Source organism: Oncorhynchus tshawytscha, linkage group LG06, assembly GCF_018296145.1.
Source record: "Oncorhynchus tshawytscha isolate Ot180627B linkage group LG06, Otsh_v2.0, whole genome shotgun sequence".
NCBI classification, from domain to species: domain Eukaryota; kingdom Metazoa; phylum Chordata; class Actinopteri; order Salmoniformes; family Salmonidae; genus Oncorhynchus; species Oncorhynchus tshawytscha.
The window spans coordinates 30,976,357-30,994,762 of NC_056434.1; the positions used below are offsets into that span (position 1 = coordinate 30,976,357).

At 43.0% G+C, this 18,406-nt stretch overlaps 1 protein-coding gene across 5 annotated transcripts in view; it reads right to left on the reverse strand.

Moving 5' to 3' along the window:
* Positions 1-321: 321 nt before the first annotated feature.
* The window catches only part of LOC112252404 (S phase cyclin A-associated protein in the endoplasmic reticulum), a 98,065-nt gene continuing 79,980 nt past the window's right edge, over positions 322-18,406 (reverse strand). For all 5 annotated transcript variants that reach the window (XM_024423596.2, XM_024423594.2, XM_024423593.2 and 2 more), the window contains 5 exons: positions 17,559-17,799; positions 13,372-13,521; positions 6,079-6,270; positions 1,449-1,497; positions 322-1,203 (listed from right to left, as the gene is read on the reverse strand). In XM_024423596.2, coding sequence (XP_024279364.2) covers positions 1,100-1,203; positions 1,449-1,497; positions 6,079-6,270; positions 13,372-13,521; positions 17,559-17,799 — 736 coding nt within the window. In that variant the 3' untranslated portion in view covers positions 322-1,099. The remainder of the gene's footprint in view (positions 1,204-1,448; positions 1,498-6,078; positions 6,271-13,371; positions 13,522-17,558; positions 17,800-18,406) is intronic.

Consider the following 18,406-nt stretch of genomic DNA (forward strand, 5'->3'; position numbering starts at 1 on the left):
GCTGGGAGCTCTGAATTAACTGTTGGGATTGATTGAGCTGCTCCAAGGCAAGAGCAGAGGATTGACTGGGTCTGCAGAACTGAGTCTGGTATAGAGAAGGACCAGCCATTTTACTTTAACCCAGCTCCTCACACCACCTGGGATATTAATCACTATTACAAATGTTACAATGCTGTACAGGAAGAACATTACACAGGCAGAGAGGCTACAGTCAGTAGTTCTCATTAATTGTCACTTGATCAGTAGACATAGGGGAAATCACTGAGACTTGAATGAGTGAGCCACACAGTCTCTAGATAAAAATAACTGGAGGACAATGAATGACGCCTAATAATAAATAATTTATTAAATGGGATAAAAATGTAATTTACTAAATCAATTATATTTTGTAAGTTCTTCAAAGCATAAAGGCAAGAACAAGGGAAACATTTGTACTTGAAATCAGGACAGCTCCTACTAGAGCAAATCTAAAATGTACAGAATAAACACATAGACTATGTAACTTACATATTGAAGTACAAAACTGCCCAACGCCTGTAAAATAACTACAGGGGAAAAAACATTCTGATCAGGTCATTCACATCTTAACTGTATATGAAAATATTAAAAGGAATTAACAGGAAGTACACAGTATTATTGATGAACATGTTATGTAATCTAACCATTATGAGAGTGCTTTTGATTATCTCTGCTCTCCTCTGCTACGTTGCCATTCTATCCACAATAGAAACATAACACGAAAGCAAATGACTTGGTTGGACAAGGAACATAATTATTGTGCGTGACTCACGGTAAAATACACAAGATACTCACTTCCAACTCAAACTTTCGTGCAAATCGCCCATGGACATCGATGGATGACTTACACAAACATTTTAGTTATACATGTGCATCTCAAGTTAGGATTTATCCCTCGTCTTCTAGGATTTCAAGAGTTTTGGGAAGGCTAAGACTGCATTTTTAAAGAATAAGTCCATATGCAGACTTCAAATCTAAATGTGAAAGTATGTAGTGTAGAATGGAGGGTTAAGTGTCGGTTTCTACTTTGTAGTGTTTTTCATGTATATGTGCGTGTTAGAGGTCGGCATGCAATTCTGGATTAGTCCTCCTGCTTCTTGAGGAAGAACTGCAGTGCTGATTCCCATTGGTCTCTGGGAAAGCGGTCGGACAGCTCACAGTAATCCAGTGGCTGAGAGACTCTGTCTGCATGGTGACAAACCATAGAACATTGTTTTTTGTCTGAGCAAGATGCCTCACGATTATACACTAATATTTAAGAATTACAATCACCAATTGACCAAAACAAGTCATGTAAATTCATATTTTGCAATTGAAAACACTGTACTGTGACCTTTTAAAAAAAATAATTGGTGAATGCATTAATACATTTTAATGCAAAACTATCAAAAAAAATTAAAAGTGAAAAATGGCATTGAAGAATTACCTACCTCCTTGTTGCATTCTGTTGTCTGGATGGTTCTCACTTGAGGCACCGTCCTGGAGGAAATAAAAGAGGAATATGTCAGAGTGATCCACAGTATTAAGACAGGAGTAGGGGAGAGGCCAGACACCATTGCTCACCAGCTGTGAAGAAATGGAACATTTTATCCACCATATCTAAGCAAACCATAACTCATCATGCTTGAAGCTAACCAACCTAAATAGGTGCGAACAGATAACTTTACCTTAAACAAACTTTTGCAACGATTTCATGATGCCGGATTTGATCCTGACAATGGTGTGTTTTGAACATCCGAAATAACTCAGTGTATTTTACATACCCATACATTCTGTTTGCAGTCCCTGCATGTCTCCCTGTTCTGATTAACACACACATTAAAGCTTATAAAGATGTCACAATATACTCATAATTTCAATACGAACCATATCCTTAAAGGGATATTTCACTCAAACTATAAAATGACACATTAGTTCCTTACCCTGTAAGCAGTCTATGTACAAGGTATGATAGCAATCCATGCTTTGGTTTAGTTTCCCTAGCACTAGCTGGTACAGTTTCCTAATGCTAACGTTTTAGCATTTGTAGCACAAATCCCATTCAATTCATAGAACCGATATTATACGGAACAAAAATATAAACGCAACATGTAAAGTATTGTTCCCATCTTTCTTGAGCTGAAATAAAAGATCACAGAAATATTTCACCTGCACAAAAAGCTTTACATTTTTTTTTAAAGAGCAAAAATGTATTTACATCATTGTTAGTGAGCATTTCTCCTCTGCCCAAGATAATCCAACCACCTGACAGGTGTGGCATATCAATAAGCTGATGACACAGGTGCAACTTGTGTTGGTGACAATAAAAGAGCACTCTTATATGCAGTTTTGTTACACAAAACAATGCCACAGATGTCTCAAGTTTTGAGGGAGTGTGCAATTGGCATGCTGACTGCAGGAATGTCCACCAGAGCTGTTGCCAGATAATTGAATGTTAATTTCTCTACCATACGCCGCCTCCAACGTTGTTTTAGAGAATTTGGCAGTATGTCCAACCGGCCTCACAACCGCAGACTGTGTATAACCACGCCAGCCCTGGACTTCAACATCCAGCTCCTCACCATGGTCTTGACCTGACTGCAGTTCGGCGTTGTAACCGGGCAGATTGCATGTAATGGCATCATGTGAGTAAGCGGTTTGCTGATGTCAACGTCGTGAACAGAGTGCCCCCATGGTGGCGGTGGGGTTATGGTATGGGCAGGCATAAGCTATGGACAACAAACACAAATGAATCTTATCAATGGCAATTTGAATGCACAGAGGTACAGTGATGAGATCCTGAGGCCCATTGTCATGCCATTCATCCGTCGCCATCTCCTCTTGTTTTAGCATGATAACGCACAGCCCCATGTCGCAAGGATCTGTACACAATTCCTGGAAACTGAACATGTCCCAGTTCTTCCATGGACTGCATACTCACCAGACATGTCACCCGTTGAGGATGTTTGGGATGCTCTGGATCAATGAGTAAGAGTGTAAATGCGCACAGGCATTGAAGAGGAGTGGGACAACATTCCACAGGCCACAATCAACAGCCTGATTAACTCTATGCAAAGGAGATGTGCTGCATGAGGCAAATAGTGGTTACACCAGATACTGACTGGTGTTCTGATCCACCCCCCCACCTTTTTTCCCCAAGGTATCTGTCACCAACAGATGCATTGCTGTTTTCCCAGTCATGTGAAATCCATAGATTAGGGCATTAATTTATTTCAACCGACTGATTTCCTTATAAGAACAGTAACTCAGAAAAATCTTTGAAATTCTTGCATTCAAAGTTTTGTTCAGTATAGCATTTTTGCGTATCATGTTCAAATCATCCATAAGTGACTGGTGAATTTCACAATCAATTGTAGGTACTGTACTTTTGAATGATTTGAACATGATGTGCAAAAAATGCCAATATCAGGCCCACGACTTGAATGGGATGTGTGCCAGAAATGCAAAGAAGTTAACATTTAGAAACAACGCCAGGGAAACTAAACCAAAGCACGATTGCGGACATACTGTCCATAGACTGCTTATAGGTTAAGGAAACCAATATGTAATTTTGTCATTTGGGTGAACTACCCATTTAATACTATGAACATAGCAAAAGTACTAGCAAAGCAAGTTTTTGCTTAATCGCAGGTTAATTCTATAATAAATAATGACACAGGGAAGGAGGAATCTATAGATCTTCCCACTGTTTGGCTGAAATTACAATAGCCTGTCCCTCTATTGTGCGAGATAATCTTAATGTAAATAATGGTGGTAGCTAGGCGGTGAGAGGCGATGTTGTCAGAGAAGATGAAGGAGACAGCCTGTTTACTGGAGGCTAAACCACTGGCAGGTAAATGCACTGAGGAAGCCATGTAGGTGCTAAATATCCACCAGGAGACAAACACATTAAAAAAGGTCCAATGCAGCCGCTTTGATCTCAATATCAAGTCATTTCTGGGTAACAATTAAGTACCTTACTTACTGTGATTGTTTTCAATTAAAATAGGATTAATAAGTAACTTAAAGAGCAATTTCTCATACAAGGATTTTGTTAGGACTGTCTGGGAGTAGTCTGAATGGGGTTGGGAAAATGGAAAACTAGCTTTTAAATGGCTGAGAGGTTTGTAACTCTTTCTTATTGGTCTATTGACTAATTTACCACCTGGGGATGTCACCGGGCAGGCCAAAATTCCATCCCACCAAAACAGTATACCTCCCCCCACCCTTTTCCCTCAGAACAGCCCCAATTCGTCGGGGAATGGACTCTACAAGGTGTCGAAAGCATTCCTCAGGGATGGCCCATGTTGACTCCAATGCTTGACATCAATAAGGGATCATAGCGTTCACCTGGTCAGTCAATGTCATGGAAAGAATAGGTGTTCTTAATGTATACAGTGCTTTTGGAAAGTGTTCAGACCCTTTGACTTTTCCACATTTAGTTACGTTACAGCCTTATTCTAAAATGGATGACATTGTTTTTTCCCCCCTCATCAATCTACACACAATACCCAATTATGACAAAGCAAAAACAGGTTTTTAGAAATTGTTGCAAATGTATAAAAAATAAATAACTTAAACATCACATTGACATAAGTATTCAGAGTACTCAGTACTTTGTTGAATCACCTTTGGCAATGATTACAGCCTCCAGTCTTCTTGGGTATGACTCTACAAGCTTGGCACACCTGTATTTGGGGATTTTCTCCCATTCTTCTTCTCTGCAGATCCTCTCAAGTGCTATCAGGTTGAACGGGGAGCGTAACTGCGATGTTAGATCGGGTTCAAGTCTGGGCTCTGGTAGGGCCACTCAAGGACATTCATAAAACTCGTCCCGAAGCCACTTCTGCGTAGTCTTGGCTGTGTGCTTAGGGTTGTTATCCTGTTGGATTGTGAACCTTCGCCCCCAGTCTAAGGTCCTGAGCGCTCTAGAGAAGGTTTTCATCATGGATCTCTCTGTACTTTGCTCCATTCATTTTTCCCTCGATCCAGACTAGTCTCCTAGTTCCTGCCACTGAAAAACATCCCCACAGCATGATGCTTCCACTACCATGCTTCACTGTAATGATGGTGCAAGGTTTCCTCCTGATGTGACACTTGGCATTCAGTTCAATCTTGGTTTCATCAGACCAGAGAATCTTGTTTCTCATGGTTTGAGTCCTTTGGGTGTCTTCTGGCTAATTCCAAGCGGTCTGTCATGTGCCTTTTACTGAGGAGTGGTTTCAGTAAGGCCACTACCATAAAGGCCGGACTAGTAGAGTGCTGCAGAGATGGTTGTCCTTCTGGAAGGTTCTGTCAGAGTGGCCATCGGGTTCTTGGTAACCTGCCTGACCAAGGCCCTTCTCCCCCGATTGCTCAGTTTGGACGGGCAGCCAGCTCTAGGAAGAGTCCAAACTTCTTCCATTTTAGAATGATGGAGGCTACTGTGTTCTTGGGGACCTTCAATGCTGCAGAAATGTTTTGTTACCCTTCCCCAGATCTGTGCCTGCAATCCTGTCTCGGAGCTCTACAGACAATTCCTTCAACCTCATGGTTTGGTTATTGCTGTGACATGCGGCGTTAACTGTGGGACCTTATATAGACAGGTGTGTGCCTTTCCAAATCATGTCCAATCAATTGAATGTACCATAGGTGGACTCCAATCAAGTTGTAGAAACATCTCAAGGATGATCAATGGAAACAGGATGCACCTGAGCTTAATGTCAAGTCTCATAGCAAAGGGTCTGAATACTTAAGTAAATAAGGTATTTCTGTTTTTATTTTTAATACACTTGCAAAAAATTCTAAAAACCTCTTTTATTTGTCATTATGTGGTATCGTGTGTAGATTGATAAGGATTTTATTTAATCTATTTTAAAATAAGGCTGTAATGTTACAAAACATGGAAAAAGTCAAGGGGTCTGACTACTTTCCGAATGCACTGTATACAATACAGAAACATATTTTTTTTACTACATTGTGCCTTTAAACCAAAAAGACTGACTAAACCGGTGGCTCTATTATGTATTTGCTCTGTATACATTGAATGTGCTAGTTCTTCAGAAAATTAAAGCTTCGCCAAAACATCAGTGTGTATGTTACCTGTATGAAGGTGGCCAGTAGCACACAGCTCATCTCCTGCTGCAGGATAACCTTGTTCTGGGGATTGTTGTAGCAGGCTGAGATGAGTGAAGGGAAGAGCACTTTGATGAGGCGCGGGTGGCTGAAGTACTGGAAGGGTAGCTGACACAGTTTCTGCAGCACGCTGGGCTGGCGGCCAGACTGCACTATCACCTGGAACACACAGAGCAGGGCCAGTCAGCCAGTGCCACCCGTAAATCACTGCCCTGCACCCCTCCCACCCATAAATCTGCCACTAAAACAACACACAAACACCCATTAGGAGGAGAACTGGAGGGCACAGCATCCCACCACACAATTACAGGCTATAAAACACAATGATGGGATGTTTTGCTCTTCCTTTGTACTGCAGGTAATTTCCGAGCTGTTGTGAAATGGGGGCAACAAGAAATAGTAATGTGAAATATCTTCTTGATGAGAAATATCTTGACTTCATTATCAAAATATATAGGCTTTTATGTATTACCCGGTAACAGTTATCTCCAACTGTGTGAGTGTCACTGAGATATTGAAGCCAACACCAGACCATATCCCTGTGGATGTGCACTGTGCAGCTTAGGTTAAGAGGGCATGCACTGCGTAGGATTGGGGGGGAGGGTGAACAGACCTCCACTGTAGCCTTGCCACCACCACTAAGAAATGAGCAATACCATTAATGGAGTTCTCACCCGGCTGACATCCTGCTCCCCTTTACCAGCGGCCAATCAATCACACAATTACATCCGGCCCACCAATATTAAAACCAAATCACGTCCAGCCTAGTTTGATTAGAGCGGGAACTGGTCCAAAGGAAGGGGTCCTGGCCTAATGCTCAGGGCATCTCCCCAGAGCCTGGGAAGGCCATCAGCACTCTGAAAACTGGGGGGTCACCACAGTAAATCCTGTCTGGAAAAACACCCCACTGCTTTACAGGTACAGAGACCCAGGCTGGGGCTCAGCTGAAATAGGAACCAGAAGGGCAGGGTGAGGTCCCCTGGCCACAGTGACATAAATTCAGAGGATTTACAAGATTTGGAGAATACACTTAACAATACTCTTCCAATGCATTCTCTCTTTGATAATGCACTTTAAGGTTTAAGGGTAGGATAAACAAAGCGATAATTCACTGCTTTTATAATTTCAAGGTGAAGCTCCTCAAAGCTCTGTTCTACAGCAGCGTTCAAAGGGCCACAGGCGATGCCTCTTCCTATTAATGTCTGTAAAGATTCTTTACTGACCAGCTAAAACAAGAGGCTTTTTAGGAGAGTTAAGTCTCCACTGGCACGCAACTAAAGCAAATTCTCAATGAGGTTAACAAATATGAACTCACAAACATGCAGGTTCACTAGGAGGATACCGAAATACCCTGTATTTTCACTGTCATGTAATGCAAGAATCTAACGTTAACTCCACTGTACAGAAGGAAAAAAGGGGAAGATCTGATTGTTTTCAAAATAGAGCTGCTTATTTTCATTTTAGAAGCTAGCTGCAGGACTTCGCAAGATCCTAGATCACCGAATCAATCTTTACCGTTGCAACACTGCCGGAGGAGGAACGGCCAGAGAAGGTGGTCATACATGTGATTATGAGATCCCAGGTAAAGGAATCTTTCATCAGAATATTGAAAAACACACTTCAGAAACAATGCAGACTAACAATTTGTTGTTGCAGGGCCTGCTTTTGGACATCATAATCCTGAACTTTCATAGGTCTCAGAGATTCAGAAGTCAGCGTCTGTGTTCGGGCCGATGCTCCAAGGACTCAACCTACAAACCATACAGCAATCTCATAATCCTCCACTATGCAGTGTTCCATCCTCAGCTGCCGAAATTAATTGCCCACCCTCAAGTGCCCTCTGCAGGGAGGCATACAGTGCCTTCAGAAAGTATTCATACCCCTTGACTTATTCCACATTATGTTGTATTATAGCCTGAAATCAAAATAGATTAAACATTTTTTTGCCCCCCTCACCCATCTACAAACAATAGCCCATAATGACAAAGTGAAAACTTTGTTTTAGGAAACGTTTTCACATTTATTGAAAATAAAATACGGAAATATCTCAGTCACACAAGTAAATCACACCCCTTAGTCAATACATGTTAGAATCACCTTTGGCAGTGATTACAGCTGTGTATTTCTGGGTAAGTCTCTAAAGCGCTTTGCACACCTGGATTGTACAATATTTGCACATTATTCTTTAAATTCTTCAAGCTCTGTCAAATTGGTTGATAATTGCTAGACATCCATTTTGAAGTCTTGCCATAGATCTTCAAGCTGATTTAAGTCAAAACTGTAACTAGGCCACTCATGAACATTCAATGTTGTCTTGGTAAGCAACTCCAGTGTATATTTGGCCTTGTGTTTAAGGTTATTGTCCTGCTGAAAGGTGAATTTGTCTCTAAGTGCCTGTTGGAAAGTTGGACTGAACCAGATTTTCCTCTAGGATTTTGCCTGTGCTTAGCTCTATTCTGTTTATTTTCATCCTAAAAAACTCCACAGTCCTTACCGATGACAAGCATACCCATAACATGATGCAGCCACTACCATGCCTGAAAATATGACGATTGGTACTCAGTGATGTGTTCCATTTACCCCAAGCATAACGCTTTGTATTCAGGACATAAAGTACATTCATTTGCCACATTTTTGCAGTTTCACTTCAGTGCCTTATTGCAAACAGGATGTTTTGGCATATTTTTATTCTGTACAGGCTTCCCTCTTAATTAATACCGTCGCCATGCTCAAAGGGATATTCAATGTTTGTTTCTAGATTTTTTTTACGCATCTACCAAAATGGTGCCCATCTTTGCGAGGCATTGGAAAACCTCTCTGGTCTTTGTGGTTGAATGTGTTTGAATTTTACTGCGAGGCCTTAAATATACTTGTATGTGTGGGGTACAGAGACGAGGTAGTCATTCAAAAATCATGTTAAACACTATTATTGAGTTAATTCACATTATTATGTGACTTGTTAAGCACATTTTTCCTCCTGAATTTATTTAGGCTTGCTATAACAAAGGGGATGAATACTAAATTAACCTTTAATTAATATGTAAAATTGTCCAAAAACATAATTCCACGTTGACATTATGGGGTAGTGTGTGTAGCCCAGTGACACAATCTCAATTGAATCAATTTAAAATTCAGTCTGTAACAACAAAATGTGGAAAAAGTCAAGGGGTGTGAATACTGTGAAGGCACTGTAAAACAAGGCCAGCTGGCAGCCACAGAGGTTACCTAGTCCTACAGAAACCAAGTCTACAGGCAACTTTCCAGGACTCTGTAGGCATCACCCCAGGTGAAGAGCAGTGCCCCACACGGTGTTCCTGTCCACTGGAAGTATCTATTCAAACCCTGACATCATAAAAAGGTCCAGCAAGCGTCTGTCTGAAGCCATGAATCAAGCCGCAGTTTAACACAGACCCGTAAAGCTCAAGTGCCTGGTGGTTCTGGTCTGTCTTAACTACAGAGATCTGCCTTTTCAAACAGGCATGCTCTTTTATGACTCGCCATTACATAACCACTTTGCTGTCCACTGACAACAGAGAGTGTGTAAAGTTAATGTTCCGAAACGCAAACAAAACCTTGGGAAAGCCCAAGTTGAAGCGGAAACCAGGCGGTATGGACTATCCAAATAAAGTGTTACCAAAAATAAAACTCTCATGCAATAACCAAGGTTAGCTAGCTAGCTAGATGACAACTTCTAAGTGTCAGAGTGAACCTGTACTGTAATTCCAGCACATTAAACATTTTAAATTTGAGATTCCTCCACACATAGGAAGACTACCGTGGATGAATGGATAGTGGAGTAGTCTCTGTTCCGCATGCTGTCTAGACAGACCCAGACACCTCAGCTAGAGGAACCATGTCAGCCTTCAAAACAGGGCAACAAACCTGAAGCTCTTTCCCACAACACAAGTCAGACCCTCTGCCAAGCCTCCCTCTACACACTGGGGTTTCCCTATTGAAGGAACAGCACTACCAATAAGAGTGAGGGGCAGATGATATTAGAGGACACAGAATTTTTTCAGGAAGACAAGCTACTGCTGAATGTGCCTCTTAACAACTAGCTACCACCTGATTGAGATGATGTAAATTGTCAACTGACAATCAGATGTCGGCATGGACATTGACTTAAGATATCCCCTGGACAAGAAGAGAAGATCCCACCATGGCATTTAAGAGACAGACCAAGGGTATTCATCTCCTATAAACCACATGTGACACGGTGTTTGCCAAATAACGTGTAATTATTCTAGATTTATCTGCCTAATAACCTTGTCAACTTACAGCAGATGATGCCGTTCTGAAACTGCCAAGAGCCACAATCAAAATGAGTCATTCTGCAAATACAACCTCTTTAAAAAGATATGGAAGGTTTATGGGGAAAATGTCCCCTTAACTACACTGAAGTTAGTTGGACCTGGGCCCTCCCAATATGGATTGTGTAAATCATCTACAGAGCTAACAATCAGCCCGTACCTGCCAGTCACCAGTCTGAGTTGGTGTGTGTTTACTGTGGTGTATAGTAGGAGACATATGGTGCATTCCCCAGCACTGGGTTGGCTCCCCAGGAAGGCGTGAAGGTTTAGGGTTGTGTTGGCAGTAATGGGGAGTTGATCAGGGATTACAGGTGCAAAGCTGTGAGCTGGAGTCTGCAGGGCAGAGGAAACACCTTCGTACAGAATGGGAAGGACAGGGGCTGGGTCTGGCTGCAGATAAAACTGATGTGTGGGATGTCAGTCTGGGAAGGGGCCTACTGCAGTTCACAAGCAGATAGTTTTCTATTTTACAGTAGACTTCTTAGTGAACTGAAATATTGTATCCGAGTAGTAAATGCATTGCAAGTGTCAGGATGAATTAATGTCAATTTAAGTCAATTTGGGAAATTGCATTAAGCTCCTGAAAACTTTCCATAGTCTGGAACTGGTCATGAAATGGAAAGCAAGCAAAGCCAGGGGTCTGGGTTAATTTGTCAACATCGCTAGCATTTACTGTTCCTACATTTTAAAAGAACCTAGAGATCATCACCATGAATGACTCACAAATGAATCACTGGGAGGTTGGGAAGAAAAAGTTGCGGGAGCTTACCGGTACTTATCCCCTCATGAGACAAGGAACATGGCAGTTACAAAACACGTTTAATTTAGCCCCTTTTTAGTGTGACTGTCTCTATGGGTTCTCCCAAAAGACAATGAAAACATATGGCCACATGGCCCTGTGAGCCGAAACACTTAAGCACACACAAGGCTACATGTGTCACTCTCCCAATGGCTTTATATGTGACAGGCTGAGTTATTCATACCCTCAGAGCAGGGAGAATATATATCTACAAAGACCGTCTTCAAAGTTCTACGTTTTATGTGCAGCGTTATTTCTAGCGCAACACATATAAACAAAGGCTGGTGTGCCTGCCTGCCAACAGTGAATCAGCAGTCTGTGTGACCGCACGGGCGGGCCTGCTTTTGTGCTCTGCCAATGCTTACATTAGTCTGAGAAAAGCTAAAGCTACTCCAAATATTCCCCTCTTCTCCATCCATCCTGCTCTTTTCAGGGCCCAGATCACATGGACAAATTCCAGGAACCGTGCCACTGGCCAGGATCAGTCCACGAAGGTTGCTCTTCACATTTCTTCACATTTTCTCAAAGGGTTCTCACACCTATCAAATAAACAATAAAAGGAACAAGTCCTAAACACTGATTTCACTCTCTGGGATGACATTGGAGTAGATAGACAAAGGCTACATATAACATTTACTAAATTGTCAGCAGCTTGTGCCCTGATTGGAAGTCGCAGGTTGAAGACTTTGCATTAGGGCATTTCAAATTAGCAAAGTGCGCTGGTCATAAATGAATATGCAAAGGTCTGCTACTCCCAGGCAGACTGTTAGGTTAACTTTGCTGGGCAAGTACAAAGCCCAATCATCTGTCACCCCCCTAATTCAATCATCGGTCCTCATTCAATTATCCAATATAATATGCAAATCAGGCCAACAAATGCTAATTACGTACATCAAAATAATTAAATTGGATAGGAGAAGCAGAGGAGAGCTGAACTGCCATAAAATGGAGACAGATTCTTTAATTAGGACTAAAACATCACGGAAATTAGAAACTGAAATCCGCCTATAAATTGCTGCGTGGTTGACTGCGCCTGTGAGGACATTAAAAAGGCAGAGGTTTGAGGTAAAGCTCAATGGCTGGCACTGAGGGTCAGGCTTCACTTAACTAAAGCCTGGCCAACTGTAGCACTTGTAAGCTGCTCAGGGGCTCAGTAGACAGACCATGCATGACAGCCAATTACACAGCAGCCAAGTCTGCTCCATCACATCCTGCTCACAGCCACATAGGCCCAGTAGCCTTAACACTAGGCCTGGGCCAACACAGCAAAGCACACAACACTAGAGAGAACTGGCAGTTCACCGGGACAGAACAATGGACCATGCTACTGAGGGACAATAGAGCACCCACAGCCCAACAGCACAGAGGTGGCAACATATGAATCTTTAAAGAGGTGGCTCTTGTTGCTTTTGTATGAACCACAAAAAACTACACCCTCTCTTCATCTAATGATACGTTATCAGAAGCATATAAAGGAAACAGAAGTATCATTATATGGACAGACTGTTGCAACAGGGCCACAATGCCAAACCAGATACCATTCATCTCATATTTCTGAAACAGAACAGATACAGTGGGAACGGAAATTATTGACACCCTTGATAAAGATGAGGGAAAAAATGACTGTATAAAATACTTCAAATACTGTCTTGGGGGTATGTCATACTGTCTTGGGGGTATGTCTAAAATGAGACAATACATTATTTACCATTAATTTCTATTGGGCACAACATAATCTGAAATACAACCAAAACGAACTACAAATGCATCCAACAAGTTTGTAGTCAAAAGCTTGATGTTGTCATTGCATGCTAGGAATATGGGACCTAATACTACACTTTTAACTACATTATATAGAATACTCTTTAGGGGTGTCAATTTTGCCCCCTACCTTTTTGAGAAAAATCTTTCTCTGAGCAATTGAATTAGTATTAAATAATCTCCCCACTTTTTGAGCATACAAAATAGCTCAGGATTTGAATTAGATTTATTTATAGTCATTATTGCTCATCTTTATCAAGGGTGTCAATTTCAGACCCTACGAATGTCTCAAATTACAACAGTTTATGGTGATAACTAAAGAAAAGGAATGAAACAACAACATTGACTTTATTACATATTTGAGTATGTGTGTGTGTGTTAGACCTTTACCTGGTTGTCAGGGTGGTTGACGGTGAAGTAGCCCACACAGATGATGACTTCCTGCAGCAGCTCTTCAGAGGAGTGCTGAGAGCAGTACCACAGCAGGGAGCTCACTATGTGGCGGAAAGCAAGGGACAGGCCCTCGGCACCTAGAACAGTCTGAGACAGCACAGAAAAAACATCAGCATTCAAACACCACAAACACAAAGCAGACACAATCTAGCTGGAGACATTCACTAAATCTAACGGGATAGTGAACAACAACCGTCCTAAAGAGTAGAAAATCAACACGATGATGGTAATATAAGTGAGGCTGGATTTGCTCAATTAAAAGAGAGGAGAGGGATGTGTGCTTTAGCGGGTAGAGATTCAGACTGGATGATGCAGTGTACAGGGACTCCTGCTAGGGGGTCTCTCCCCAGCACCAACACCAACACCAGAGGGTCCTACCAGAGGGACCCCAATCCCCCAGAAAATGAGATGCTATCAGAGGTCCACAGACAGTATTTATTAAACATGTCAGCATGACTGAGCACCACAGGGTAAGCAGAGAAAAAACACACTGGAATCAGGTTGGGGTGTATGTATGAGGTTTTGGGACTGATGGAGGGGAGGAGGTAAACAGTCTCCTAAATAGTACCTACCTGAGAGGCCCACCCCTGTTAGCAGACCTGAGCCTTACTGCTGTCTACACTCTCAATATAACACCCTGCAATACTGGAGACATAGAACTCTATTTCTCCCCAACTGTAATTAACCATACCCATCAGTCTTAGGACAGCGAGACAAACTGAACCCTATATTTTGTTAGTGAATGAATGCAAAGGCTGAATATACTGTCTGTTTTGATGTGCACCAAAAGGTTGGTGATTAAATACTAATATAGTTTATTAATTTACTTGAAAATAGACATAAAATATTTGCTAAATAACTCATCACCAGCAGTGTCCTTTTCAGCTTGAAATCCCCTCTAACCACGCTATTTGGTGGTTGATTCTGGGGCCTAGCAAAATGGCCAATGAGAAGAGAGAGCAGCTCAGCATCTACTGTAGTGCTTATTAGTCGGCACTAGTGTGGGGTAATGTGAACCACAAGGTGATTACAACACAGGCCACAAAAAACATTATTTAAAATGTTCATAAAAACGTTGGCACTGAAAAGCTTTGAGTTCCAGCTGTTATGAATAGCCTGAGCATGGCGGAGCCGAGGGAGAGCAGCCTCTTTGTTAATTACCCACAGGTATTAAAATAATTAATAATTCTCCCACTTCCTCCCTTACGCCGTTCTGTTTATGCGCTGCGTGAGCACAGTGAAGCTGTCATTCTCTCTTCATCAGAGCTGGTAATGTATGGCTCGGGCTACAGCACTAATCACTCAGGTCCATCCGCATTTCTGACCCACAGTGCTCCATTTAACCTCAGCAGCTGACCCTCGGTCAGGGGACACTCATGTTTATGTCTGAGAGGTCAGGTTTATCCTGAGGATAAATACTCCAGTCCAATGGCAGCAGCTCTGAGACCTGACCTCTGCTGCCTGTCGAACAGTTACACATGGCCTTGTTGCTGCCAGGAAGAGGAAAGAGGGATATTTGTGTTGCCTGATGCTTGTGCACAGGGATATCAAATCAAATTGTATTTGCCACACACGCCGAATACAAGAGGTGTAGACCTTACCGTGAAATGCTTAACCAACACTGCAGTTCAAGAAATCGAGTTAAGGAAAGATTTACTAAATCATAATGCATAGATAAACAGCGAGTAGGGTGGAGGATGCAAATAATCCAGCTGGCCATTTGATTAATTGTTCAGCAGTCTTATGGCTTGGAAATAGAAGCTGTTAAGGAGCCTTTTGGTCCTAGACTTGGCGCTCCAGTGCTGCTTGCGGTAGCAGAGAAAACAGTCTATGACTTGGGTGACTGGAGTCTTTAACAATTTTTTGGACCTTCCTCTGACACCGCCTAGTATATAGGTCCTGGATGTCAGGAAGCTTGGCCCCAGTGATGTACTGAGCCATACGCACTACCCTCCGTAGCACCTTACGGTCAGATAACGAGCAGTTGCCATACCAGGCGGTGAGGCAACCGGTCAGGATGCTTTGATGGTGCAGCTGTAGAATTTTGAGGATCTGGGGACCCATGCCAAATCTTTTCAGTCTCCTGAGGGGGAAAATGTGTCTTGGTGTGTTTGGTGTTGGTGTGACCACTACAGCCCTTTCAATTTTAAAATGGGGGCCTGGTTGGCCCTCCTTTTCCTATAGTCCACGATCAGCTCCGTTGTCTTGCTCACATTGAGGGAGAGGTTGTTGTCCTGGCACCACACTGCCAGGTCTCTGACCTCCTCCCTATAGGCGGTCTCATCATTATCGGTGACACGATTGTGTCATCAGCAAACTTAATGATGGTGTTGGAGTCGTGCTTGGCCATGCAGTCGTGGGTGAACAGGGAGTACAGGAGGGGACTAAGCACGCACCCCTGAGGGACCCCAGTGTTGAGGATCAGCATGGCAGATGTGTTGTTGCCTACCCTTACCACCTGGGGTTGGCCTGTCAGGAAGTCCAGGATTCAGTTGCAGAGCTAGGTGTTTAGACCCTTAGTTTAGTGATGAGCTTTGTGGGCACTATGGTGTTGAACGCTGAGCTGTAGTCAATGAACAGCATTCTCACATACTGAGGTGTTCCTTTTGTCCAGGTGGGAAAGGGCAGTGTGGAGTGTGATTGAGATTGCGTCATCTGTGGATCTGTTAGAGCCATATGCGAATTGGAGTGGGACTCATGTTTCCGGCATGATGGTGTTGATGTGAGCGATGACCAGCCTTTCAAAGCACTTCATGGCTACTGACGTGAGTGCTACGGGGCGGTAATCATTTAGGAAGGTTACCTTCGTTTTCTTGGGCACAGGGACTATGGTATTCTGTTCAAAACATGTAGATATTACAGACTCGGTCAGGGAGAGGTTGAAAATGTCAGTGAAGACACTTGCTAGTTGGTCCGTGTACGCTTTGAGTATACGTCCTGGTAAACTGTCGAGCCCCGCAGCTTTGTGAATGTTGACATGTTTAAAGGTCTTGCTCACATAGGTTACGGCGAGCATGATCACACAGTCGTCCGGAACAGCTGGTGATCTCATGCATGCTTCAGTATTGCCTTGCTTCAAAGCGAGCATAAAAGGCATTTTGCTCGTCTGGTAGGCTTGTGTCACTGGGCAGCTCTCGGCTGGGATTCCCTTTGTAGTCTGTAATAGATTTCAAGCCCTGCCACATCCGATGAGCATCAGAGCCGGTGTTGTAGGATTCAATCTTAGTATTGTATTGATGCTTTGTCTGTTTGATGGTTCGGGATTTCTTATAAGCGTCCGGATTAGTCCCGCTCCTTGAAAGCGGCAGCTTCCTGCTTTGTTTTTTTGCTTGTAAGCAGGAATCAAGATGATAGAATTATGGTCAGATTTGCCAAATGGAGGGCGAGGGAGAGCTTTGAATGCGTTTCTGTGTATAGAGTAAAGGTGGTCTAGAGTTTTTTTTCCTCTGGTTGAGGAACGGATTTAACGGATTTAAGTTTGCCCGCATTAAAGTCCCCGGCCAGGAGGGAGTGCCGCTTCTGGATTAGTATTTTCTTGTTTGCTTATGGTCTTATACAGCTCGTTGAGTGTGGTCTTAGTGCCAGCATCGGTTTGTGGTGGTAAATAGATGGCTACGAATAAAATAGATGAGAACTCTCTTGGTAGATGGTGTGGTCTACAGCTTATCATGACTTCTATAATATTAGACATCGCGCACCAGCAGTTATTGACAAATAGACACACCCCAGCCCCTCGTCTTACCAGACATAGCTGCTCTGTCTTGCCGATGCACAGAGAAGCCAGCCAGCTCTATATTATGAGGGTGCTAGTCAATAAAACTGTGAAGAGAGGACATTGGTGACAAGGCCTTTTCATGGCACCCCCTATTTGGAATGTCTGTCTGTGGAATGTGTCCAGCATAATACACCTACGTAACCAGCAAGACCAGTATATACTGTATGGAATGTGATGTGCCGGTATTGAAAAACCTGCCCCGCAGGCAGCATAACCTTTGGAATTAGAGTCACTGTAATTAACACCACCTACTGGACCTGCAGGATGAGGGATTCAAGTGTGAGAATGTGTGCGTGTCTCTCTCTGTGTGTGTCCTGTACCTCAGTATGAAGTGGTGTGTGTGTGTTACCTGGAAGGCAGACAGGTCGAGCAGGGCGAAGCTGTTGAGGAAGCGGAGGCCCGTTAGGGCCACCTGGATGACCCCTGGGGCGTACGGCTCCTGTGGGCCCTGAGCAGCCGGCTCAGGCAGGGCGGAGCTGTGGAGCAGGATGCAGTACAGAGTGTGTACCACACCCACCAGGTCTGTGGACTGCAGCAGGGCCGTCAGCCCTGTGGGGTCTGTCCGCTTGTTGTCAAATATACTGGGAGAGCTGCAAAGGACACAGGCAATATAAATAAACATGTGACATGATCATTTAATTTCTGCTCAATGAACATAGTGACAGTGAAATGTTATATAGGGAAATTAATGGGATCTGACTACTCCACATTAGAAGCTCTCCAAACGTATTATTTATTATTATTGGTTAAAATGCTTCACTTCATTCTAAATCAAGTAAAAGTTCAATTCACAACATAGCTTTTGTCTGCCCTCACCACAGTGACCAGAGACTCAGGATGTAAGAGTGAAGGGAGTCTGGTCCCTGTGGCTTCTAGATTTACTCGCTAGACCAGGGTTACCCCTTCAAATATAAATAATAGGGCCTGCCCCATTTACACTGCATGCCTATCGGGTTAAGTGGAGTAACTGGTTACACTGAGTGAGAGGGAAGTGCAGTCTGGGGGCTGTGTGAGAGAAGGTGTCCATGCTCAGCTGTGCACTGAAGATTATTTAGGCCTAATCAAGGATCGCAGTTAAAAGCTTGGTCATTATCACTACAACCACAGACTGAGAAATTCCTTAAATGGTACAGCAGTGACACAGAAATGTGACTGTTATTTTAAACCAGTTCAGAATGTGAGTTTGAGCCTTTAGCT